General features: G+C 32.1%; 1 protein-coding gene across 1 annotated transcript; it reads left to right on the top strand.

Annotated features, from left to right (window-relative positions):
- Positions 1-405: 405 nt before the first annotated feature.
- LOC132729978 (contactin-like) lies at positions 406-9529 on the top strand. Its single transcript, XM_060715815.1, has 14 exons — positions 406-574; positions 800-906; positions 1440-1626; positions 1984-2147; positions 2603-2729; positions 3157-3330; positions 3956-4041; positions 4883-4969; positions 5212-5371; positions 6115-6236; positions 6806-7025; positions 8238-8353; positions 8600-8777; positions 9232-9529. Exons 1-14 carry the CDS (start codon positions 406-408, stop codon positions 9387-9389), a joined length of 2055 nt encoding a protein of 684 aa, XP_060571798.1. The 3' UTR covers positions 9390-9529.
- Positions 9530-11279: the final 1750 nt, after the last annotated feature.

Genomic DNA, 11279 nt, shown 5'->3' with positions numbered 1-11279 from the left:
GTAAATACAATAAAAAAGCACCCTTAAGCAGACGGCAACTATGTTTGCACGTGCCGTAGAGATACAGGCGCGAGGGAGTCCAAAGTCATCACTTTATCAATGGAAAGTAAGAAAAAATGGGTTTTTTTGTTTTTTTTTATTTTTTGGTTTTTTGGGTTTTTGGGTTATGGAAAAAATTTTAAAATATTTATTGATTTTTTAATTATAACATTTTTTTTTCTAAAAACCCCGAATTTGTGAAAAAATTTTAAACAATTTGTTTTTTTTTAAAAATTTTTTTTAGCAATAAATTAGTTTTTATTTTTATTTTTTAGCAAAACCTATTTCCCATCCGATAAGCCCCCTTTGCCCCACCCGGGTGACAATTTTTAAAATGGAAAGTAAGGGGTTTCCAGGCAAGCCATTATGCTGGTAAAAAAGGGGGTCTTTTCGAGGAAAAACCAGGAAGATCAGGTACGTGGCAACGTTCTTACCATTGTAAGCGTTGTGAAAGAACGCGATGAAGGGATGTATCAATGCGCAGCGACAAATCAGCACGGAACTACTTTTAGCACCGGGCAGCTGAAGGTTCTATGTAAGTAAAACAGTTAAGTCTCATACTACCCTTATATTAGCATAAACAATTAAAAGAATCGATGACGCTATTAAAATACGTAATGTGAGATTTTTAGTTTCAGTATTTTTCCAACTGACCAAGTTGAATTGGCGACATTTATTTTCTTCATCTTAATTATGTATTTTAGGCCGAGATGAAGATAACTGAATTTTTGTATTAATATATTTTCTTTCGACTTTACAGCTTTCGCACCAAACTTCCATCGCTTTCCGATGCGTCAAACAATGCTGGCTCCACTGGGCGGAAATATCACGATTCCATGTGACATAGAGGGCGCACCACTACCACAGGTAAAGGGAAACAACTCTAAAATATTTTTACGTTCTGTTTATCTGATAAAAAAATATTTGGTGATTTCTTTCTGATAAAATGTATTCAGGCTAATGCTTTATTGTTACAGTATATTAAGAGTTTTAGTGGTCAAAGGAATTGTTGATATTCTAAGAGAGTAAACGTCTGGTATGTCTGAAACAGAATACGATTTATTAGAGAGAAAAACTGTCACCACTCATGAAAATACTCCTCATATATTTACCAATTAACTAAAAGAATTAAACGCTCAAAACCGGTAGGGTTTTTACATTTTTTAAGTGAAAATAAGACCTTCATTTTGAAATATTTTCCCAGAAGAGGAGACATGCTAGTGGAGTGCATGCATAAAAAATGACACGGAATAGAAGAATAAAATAGAAGAACAAGTACACAGGGTAAAGAATGTTGACAAGTTATGTTCGATGCTGTTTGTTCGATTACTACCCAAACATTATAAATATTGTCTTTTTTACTGTTTTATATAAATGTATTTGTATCATTTTTATAACAGGTTGAATGGTTGAAAAACAATGCCAATCTTAACTTGGTACCAGGTGATCTGAATGGTCGGATTGGTATGAATCTAGATTACGGATTGGTGTTTACAAGCGTCGAGTATTCAGATCGAGGCTTTTATACATGTAAAGGGACGAACGGCCTTGGCACAGCCGTCAATTCTACTCAATTAAATATCATGGGTAGGAATAAATTGAATATCATAAATTTCAATAACAGTATTTCGTCAACAACAGAAAAGCTTCAAATAAAAAGATGATATTGACGTAATGCCATAATTATATTATATGCAATTTATAGCAAACTTTTGTATGTAAACAAATTGATTTTAATGCAGACTATTAACCTCGCATATTCAAAAACATGAACCAATTATGTGTTACGTACATCAATTTATAAAGTTGTAATCAATCTAATGGTGAAACAAATAGATTTGACAGTTCTTTACATGTTATTTTACAATTAAATTTGCAAAGAAATAACCACGTTTTTGACTGAAGGACTGTTAAAACACATATGTTTATTTATTTATTTGGCAGACGGTTTAACAATAACTCGGCCACCAACCGGTGCTACGGTGGAGGTGAATAGAACAGCGTTCATGTATTGTCAAGCAGCATACGGCAGTTCTTATGACTTGACCTACGTGTGGAATTTTAATGGACGGGTCATAGATTACAATTTATCACCAGAATATGTGAATGTAAATTAACAAGTTTTCTTTTTTTTTTCTTCTTTTTTGAAATATCGTTTAAGAATTTATGCTTAACATGAAGAAACATGTTGTATATTGTATATAACATAAAAGTTATTCAATATACAAATAAAGACTTAACCGCCTTTTGCAAATGCATCTAACCCCGATGAGTTTTTCTTTTAAATCATGAACACGTAAACATGTTATGTTATTTATGGAAACATTATCGATAATTCATTTTAAAAACGTCTTTAGAGCTATTTTCATTTCAATTTTAGCTTGTTTTACATATTACATAAGTTTCGTGAAAAAGTATTATACAACGCAAGTGCCGGAATGACTATATTACTGTATGTGCCTGTGATACCATATAGATATAATATTTTGATAACACATTCAAGCTTGAATAATAACAAACTTGTTATAAAGAAAAGTTTAATTTAATAATTTACGTATTACAGGGAAAGCAGAATGATCTGAATGGGTTATATATTACAAACGCCCAGTATAAAAACGCAGGAAAATATGAATGTGAAGCACGTACTACCATGCAGACGGTGCGAGTGTCCGCGTTCCTAGAAGTTAAAGGTAGGTGTTCACTGGGACAATGAGTTTAATCTCGACTTAATGTTCTTGGGATATATCTTTGAATGGACGAGAAATTACCCCGACATCATAAAGTTAATTTTAGGTCCACAAGCAAAAAAATAAAATTCATTTTATGATGAGTATTACTTTGTCAAGGTTTTTAACTATAGCTGATTTAGAAAAAAGATCCATGTTGATCTATCTAAGCACTTAACTGTGTAAGTTCTAGTGTCATATGAATCAAAATGGTCCTTAAACGATAAATGCTTGAACACGCAATTCCACGGTTGGAAGCCGGATAATTTAATCACACAGCCACCCTCTCTTTAAAATATCAATAATGGTATAAATCTTTGCACTGATGAAAGCCTACTTTTGCAATTAAATGTTCATGCAGTTTATTAATCTGGCATCGTATACAATTCAGGGCCACCTGTGGCACCAGCCGGTGTGTACGTGGACAAGGAGTCTGTCACTACACAGTCTGTGATGCTGATTTGGTCTATGACGTCAGAGATGGGTCACGGCGGGTCTATCACAAGCTATGATATTGAGGCTGAAACCAATTTTCACCCTGGCGTGTGGACAACAGTTGCCTCAGGTGAGAAAAATTTGCACAATTTAATGATATTTTACTTATACTAAAAACTTATACATTGTACATTAACATCGTCGATTAAACTTTAGGTTTAAGTTTTATAGCTTGTTTCTACGTTTATAATGAAAACTTTGTTAGTTATTATTTTAAATGTCTGTCACAGAAAAACGGTATTAAGCATAATCATAAAGAAAGATGAATAAGATATAATTATGTAATATAATCATTCTTCTCTTCAGATTTATTTAATACATAATTATACTAATAAGTTTATTTAAAAAGTTTCCGTCATCCCCGGGTTTCAACAGTAAACAATTTTCCCAATTTTGACGTCCGGAATTTTGGGAAAAACAGGCTAAGGAAGAGGACAAGGGCCCCCATCAACAGCTTCACGTCCCAAAACCTTATACCAAACAAGGCTTCAGGTTCAAAATTTTCGAGCCATCCCTGTTCCCGGGGCGAGGCAAGGAGCCAGAAAAACCATCCATTTTAATTTCTTTTGTTTTTTTTAAATTTGGGGGGTTCCACTTTTTTAAAAATTTCAAAAAAAATTAGAAAATTTTTTTCTTTTAAAGATATGGGGTTTTGTTTTTAAATATATCGTTTTTTTGCTTATTTGGGTTTTCAGACTACAGACGTCCGCCATCAGTGAACAGTAAAGGACGCCCTGTATTACCGTACATTTTCATACTATGGTTCACGTTGTTTTACTGCGTTAGTATTTCAATCCTAAAATTTTACATAGTACATCCCAAATTTTATGCATGAGAAGACCATATCTGAAAATAATTTTATATCTTACATATTACTTGCAAATTTATCTATTAATCTCATGTTTAATATAATTCTATCAGATTTGGTCTTTCTGTTGACTGTTTTAATAAAATTATGCTTATAAATTGCCATACTACATAAATGTGAAATTTAATAACAATTATTTCAAGGGCAAAATCGATCAGCAACAAATAAAGCTTTCAATTCTTTTTTCTTTGCCCCGGTAAAAAAAATTTTGTAATAAATATTAGTAAAAATTTTGGTATATTTTTTGTATAAATTTTTATAAAAACATTTTACAAGTAAATGATTTAGCATTTTTTAAATTTTAATGAGGTGAAATTAAAAATTTTTCTTTTTAATTTTAAAGCAATTTTGGTTTTGAAAAATTTACGGGGAAAAAGAAACGCCGGCACCTTCGTTTTAACCCGCCCCTGAAAGTGGGGGGGAGGTGGGGGTTTAAGGGTCGGCACTCAAACCCATCTTTGGGGGGTTTGAAATTTTCATTTAATGTTAAACCTCGAGCTTTAAACATTTTCTCCCCTTAAGGGCTTTTTGGCCCCCCTTTTTTAAAAAAAATTTTATATACTTTGACTTTCCATAGGAATGTAGGGTTAAAAAAATAAATTAAAACCCACTTTTCAGGAAAAAAAATGTTTTTTTTTTTTGTCTTTTAATATTTATTTCAAATAAAATTGTTACAGAACAATTACTTAAACAAAGGTCCTAGATTGGATAAACCATTTGGACATTTTGTATAGTTAGATCTCCCCTATTTTAGATATTGGATCCGTCGGAACACTGTGGACCTAATCTGGCGTACTATATATACTGGAAGAAGCTTGACGACGCCACAGACTGGCGTAAGGTGAGACACGTTGTATTGTTTTGTTTTTAATTTGTCTTGATGTCAGATATCAAAAAGAGTGCCACGTCAGAAAAAAAGTTACCATTTTACATATTTATGAAGTATTTTGTATTTCGGCAAATACTGGAATGCTAAATTTAAAATGAACGGGGAACGACCGTTTTATTACGCTAATTACGTGTTTCAGATGTTGCAACAAGTTTAAAAAACACACCTTTATGATTTATGTTATTAATTTTCAGGAGGATGGAAAAAATAAGTTGGCACTTGAGGACGGTAAATACGTTGTTACTGTGGGAAGCGAGAATTATTACCTCCAGTACAAGGTTAAAGTCGGGGCTTACAACATTAACGGACATGGCCCGAACTCATCCGAGGTCATCATATACTCTGCGGAGGGAAGTAAGTTCTTAAGAAATAAATAAATAAGTAAGAAAAAAACACATATATAATATATTTTATTTGGATTTGAGCTCATACAAGTGCATTAAGTTAATTGATCGCACGGTCGGTTTATACACTTAAAGTACAGAAATAAATATATAAGATTTGTTAAATGTTTGAAATGTATTAAATAAATGTATTAAATTTAGATGGGACCAATTTTAAATTTTATGTGTAAATGTTACCGCACATTAAAGTTAAGATTTAAGATTAAATCTAATCTACTTAATGGTAGAATGCATCTTTATAATTTTTCAAATCGAAGCGTTTCTGTTGTAAATAAATTATGAACAACACCGTATAGAAACAGACTTATCATCAAGTAGATATTGCGACGTGATTATGAACACTCGTTGAATAAAATATGCACGTTAATCACGTTTTTGGGGTTTTGAAAACGCTCTATAAGCATGAACTTTTTTTCTTCTTTTTTTGACGGGGGGGGGGGGGGGTAGATCATCATATTTGCTGTAGTTTGTCGCAAACACCACTGTGTATACTTTGACAATACATCATGGCAATTTTTTTGTTGCTTCATACATAATAATTTTGTAACTTTGATATAATATTAAGAAATATAAAGAAAATGTAGAAGTTGCAATTAGATATTGTGTCACGCTTATTAATAAGTCATCTTTCGCAGCTGCATAAAATTTATATTAACAAATAACTTTTTTTTTTCAAATATTTCTTTATTTAAGTGCCAAATATAGTTCCAATATCCGCGAATCCGGATCAATATAATGCAACGAGTGTGATTGTGTCATGGGCGGTTGTGCCGGATACAAGAGAGGCCATTAAAGGTCGTGTGGCCGGGTACCGGGTAAGAATTAACTTACGTCATATCCGGTAGATTACTCCTTCTTTTTACAATAAAGTCCATTGCGTTCTTTTGGTTCGTAATCTAACATTATATTTATTTCTCCATTAAATAGGCTTATAACTTCTTCCAGCTTACCATGTCATGTCAAACTTTTAACTGATGTCAAATTATGACAGTCTTAACATTTGAATCAATTTCAAAAGTCGCTATCAAATTCATATTTGTATTATGAAAATACAATAAATTGAATATGTGATGTTTAGAATATTTTGCAATGATAAAGGTGAAAAATGAAAAGAAATGCCAGAAAAAAATATTCTTGAAATATTTTTGGTCATCTGGAAGTACACATCGATTGTACTTAGTGTGACAATTTTGGACCGTTAGTCTTTAGATACCTTTAACTTACCCTCATTTTTACCAGGTTAGTAATTTATTTTTTTATATCGATTTTCTTTAAAATGAATATGATTAATTCCTGAGTCAAAATATCATTAATACCGATAAATAATAATTTTCTTTAACACATATAAATATTAGATATAAAGTTCATTTTTTCGTGTTATAAGGTATATTACTATCCAAAACTTGATGAGAGCGACCCGTTCACGAAGGAGCCAGATCCGGTAGCCGTGGGTATGCAAACAAAAGATGTGTACGGACAGACGGATCACTGTCAACTTATTGGCTTAATGGCCAACACGAACTACTTTTCAAGAATTCAAGTTTTCAATGGTGCCGGTTTCGGACCAAAGGGAGAGTGGAGACTTTCCGAGACCTATAATGCCCGTGAGTCATCTCAGTCTATTTTTAGAATTTAAGAATTCTATTTTTAGAATTATGTAACTACATGTATATCACAGCAGGGCCTGTTTTTAGAATTATTCTACAGCTGTATGCATTAATTATATGAGTTAACAGATGTACTGTAGACAAATATATATATTAATGCAAAACAATGATTATTATTAAAATGTCAATGTTCCAGCCTTAACACGAAATAAACAGTTCGTGTATATATGATTCTGTAAATATACTGGCATGCGAGCAGTTCCCGTACAGAAGCAGTACCCGTATTTTTCATTTAAACGCTCGATTTTTACCTGCATTCTTCAAAAATTCATTTCAAATCAAGCAGATACATAAACGAGACAAAATCTAAGTGTCAGTTTGGCAGTTCGTATAAAAAGTCTCATTTTAAATCACTTTCACCTGTGCGTCGTCAAAACGTGACCTTGTTTTCTCTGGGGGATTCCGTCATTGCGCGCATGCGCAAAAATACTTACACGTGAGGCTTGTTAAAGGGGTTTTCCACTAATACCACCTGTTTACAAATAAGTAGGCAATGTGATGAAAACTTGTTTAATTATCAGAATTTTGACCAATATTACAATATAAAATAATTTTATGCCTTTGATGCGTAAAATATCATGCATACAAGCATGCTATTGCATGTGAATGCGTTGGGGTAACGGTACCGGGTAATAGATACCCGCGTTTAGTCTACGTTCTATTTCCTGATTACATCTATTTATCTCTTAGATAATGGGTCTGTTCAACAATTGTAAATGAAAAATAGGTCCGATATAATAAAATTGTATAATTTATAATGGGTTAGATTTTATGTACGGGAACCTACTTCTCTTCATACAAAATAATGGATAATTTCGGTACCCCATATGAGGCCTCATAAGTAAGGGTTATTCTATGTTTAGAACATGATGGAATTTCCATGATTTGTGTGCCGAGCCGAATATTGATGTGTAACATTCAAATTTTGGTGAGTGAGCGCAATAAAAAATAATGTTTAAGTAACTATGATTTTTGTACGGGAACTGCTCGCATGCCAGTAATGTATTTTAATCTAGACTGAATTTCTGTATTTCTAAACATATTAAATTTGTTTTCCTCTTTAACCCATATTAACTTACTGTACTCACTACCGTCGTCATTGACAAACATGCATAATTATGTCATTTCCGGTTTTAATTTGAATTTCAGCTCTACGTGATCATCCTACGCACATAGCAGTTTATCATAGAGATGCACATAGTGTTATAGTGAAGTGGAGAGGGGTTCTGAATCACCCGGGGGAGGAATCGTTACAGGGTTACAAAGTATGTGAATATTTGTACATACTTTTTGCATAAAAGTGTATATATCACAATACAATAGCATTTTACGTTCATGTTAAACAACAACGTCACGTGATTTACATTAAAATTACGTGTTCCTTGCGTTTTACATTAATGTAATACATGTATAATGTCAAGACAATGAGTTCCACGTGTCATACATTTTAGATGCATGTAAGATGTAATAAATATGTGCTTCACATTAAAGTTTTGTGTTTTACATTAAAGTTACGTGTATGGAAGATACAAGAAGATATACGGACAGCTAAAGATACGTTGGTAGAAAAAGTAGACGAAGCGGTTGTGTCCGGTTTACAACAAGGCAGAGTCTACGTCATCCGGATACTTGGTTTCAGTAGCGCAGGGGACGGCAGTCTCAGTGAGGCCGTTTATTTCACGGTTAAAGGTTTGAATCTTTTTTCTTCTTTTTTTCTGCTTCATTTTAAGCATTTTTAGTTGAATGCTATTATAATTCTGCATTATAATTGTAAGCTAAAGATACCATTTTCTTTGGTAGATATATAGGTTATTATAGCAACTGTTCATTTTCTAAGGATAAGATATTAAAGTGTTTCAATGGGTATGAATACATACATGTAGGTTACACTGATATACGAATATGCCATACAAAGATTACACGAAAGATACCTTTAATCATAGAGGACTTAAACAATGTTATGGAAATATATTTCTTGACAAATAATAACAAATGATTTAAACCTTTTGTTTTATATTTAAACTACATGTACTCATTTTCAATTAGACAACCTATCAAATTAATATTTTCTGTATCCATTTATTAAGAATACCATGAATATTAAGGTAACATGTTAATCAAATTGTTATTTGTTTTTTCTCAGGTGGAAATACACGATCGCTTAATATTCCATTCGACCCAACCACATCCGAAATATGTTTCTCGGACGAATATTCACGCACCTGCGGAAGTGACGTTGTAAGGGCTGGGACGCTGTTGCAAAGGATACTTTTTGTATTGTTTCTAGTACTTTTATTTTAAGCTCAGGGAAATAATTATGTTAATGTCTTTGTTGTCTGTTGTAAGACAGCTTACACCAAGGTGACATACCACGTGACTTTTTGTGATGTGCGTGGGGTAGATAACCAATACAAAAGACAGTTCAGGTTTTAGGTTTTGCCATAATACATGTGTTTTGATGTTCCAATATTTTTATAGAATAAATTGTGGAGCCGCTTATTCTAGTGAAAAATCCATAAAAAGAACGTGTCTGGAAAAAAGTTCTTCACTTTTCTATATGTATATGTTATTCACTAGGATGAGAGAGCTCTATACAATCTATTCGATTAAAAATTATGAAGATTTTTAAAAGTAATGGAAGAAAATAAAATATGGACCGACTATCATATTGGCACGTGGTTTAGGCATCGGTTACTCGCAGTGATGTAATATTTAGTAATGTGTTCATAAAGTTATTCTGTCTTTCACATCATTCGACCTCAACAATTATTTCTGTCCAGTGAGGAAGAACGGATGTACTATATTTAGCACGATTTCCTTGAAAATATTCTGCAATTTGAAGTCACGCGCTTTTTATGCCACTATGAATAAAATTTATTTCACAGGATATGCCAACACAGGATACAGACTGAACAGAATTGAATAGAATATATATGTAATGTATATATAATATGCTTCTGTGTTTTACGTGGACATATTGCCCGGATGTATTCTGGAAAAAAAAAACTCTTGAAACTCTTTAAGGTGACGAATTATACATATCATAAATATTAAAAATACGTTTAGAAAGGTATCCTGTTTTTGGCATAGGTCGTAATTACTTGAATGTAGCTTTCGGTTCTCTAAGAAAACTGGTTTTAGCTTATACGTGATGTCTCAGTTATACCAGAGGAAAAGATTTATATTTACATGTACACCGTTTTCCCTTGTATTACGGTAATAATATACTTACTCATAAGAAATCCAATTTTACCCGATTAAAATTCTTATACTATTTTTTCATTATTATTTTATACATGTACTTTTTGTCATATTTTTCCCTTCTAAAATTTTAACTGACCAGAAAAATTACATGTTTGTTAAATGTTCATTAATATGAATATTTTGACCATGCATTTATGTTTAAAGTTAATGACCTCATTTGTAAGAATCTCTGTTAAAATGGCATATATATTTTTTATTTCAGATGTGCTTAATATTATTTGTTCATGGGTTATTTCGTTCAAGTCTCCTCATTTTTTAGAGATATATTCAAGCTTGATATTAGAAATATTCATGCATATTATTTTTAGAGATTTATGCTTATTTTTGCATTATATCCATGTATTATGAATCCAGCTTTTATCATTAATGATATTATGAAATCATGTGCCGTTATGAAATTATTTTTTAATAAAAATTATATTAAATTATCCGCTTTATTTTTATGAATACATATGCATGTATTTACAAATTTTACAGGTTTATTTCTTAAGCAAATGTATAGATTTAAGAACAGATAAAATCATGCAGAAGCACAACTTCTCGTGTACGTAAGAAACATCTGTCTAAAAATTTAACTGAAGTTACTCCCCCTGGAGTGCTGTATACATAAGGGCAACTTTACTACAAATTTACAAATTGTTAGATTGTTAATCTATCAGTAGTGCCTCTTTAAAAAAAACACACACAAACGCGTTTAAAATCCATGAAAAGTATCCATAAAGATGCATAATTGTTATATGTATTGCCCTCGAAATGATATGATTAACGCTTGTCAACGATTGTTCTTTTTTCAATACAAATAAAAATTCACAAACATGGGACCGATCGTCTCCCTTGGCGATTAACGCAAATAGCATAAATGCTCATGCCTTAATGTAATTTTAGCGTCATTTGGCGTCATAACTGCTTGGGTACATACAAAAGTTA

Source organism: Ruditapes philippinarum, unplaced genomic scaffold (genome assembly GCF_026571515.1).
Source record: "Ruditapes philippinarum isolate M1 unplaced genomic scaffold, ASM2657151v2 ctg2533_1_1_1_1, whole genome shotgun sequence".
Taxonomy (NCBI): Eukaryota; Metazoa; Mollusca; class Bivalvia; order Venerida; family Veneridae; genus Ruditapes; species Ruditapes philippinarum.
This window is presented reverse-complemented; position numbering and strand designations above follow the sequence as displayed.

Excerpts from the sequence above, each read along its gene's own strand:
- LOC132729978 (XM_060715815.1), top strand. The coding sequence starts at position 406 with ATGCTGGTAAAAAAGGGGGTCTTTTCGAGGAAAAACCAGGAAGATCAG. Across the intron at positions 1,627-1,983 it reads TACTCAATTAAATATCATGG|ACGGTTTAACAATAACTCGG; the intron begins GTAGGAATAAAT and ends TTTATTTGGCAG. Across the intron at positions 7,026-8,237 it reads TTCCGAGACCTATAATGCCC|CTCTACGTGATCATCCTACG; the intron begins GTGAGTCATCTC and ends TTTGAATTTCAG.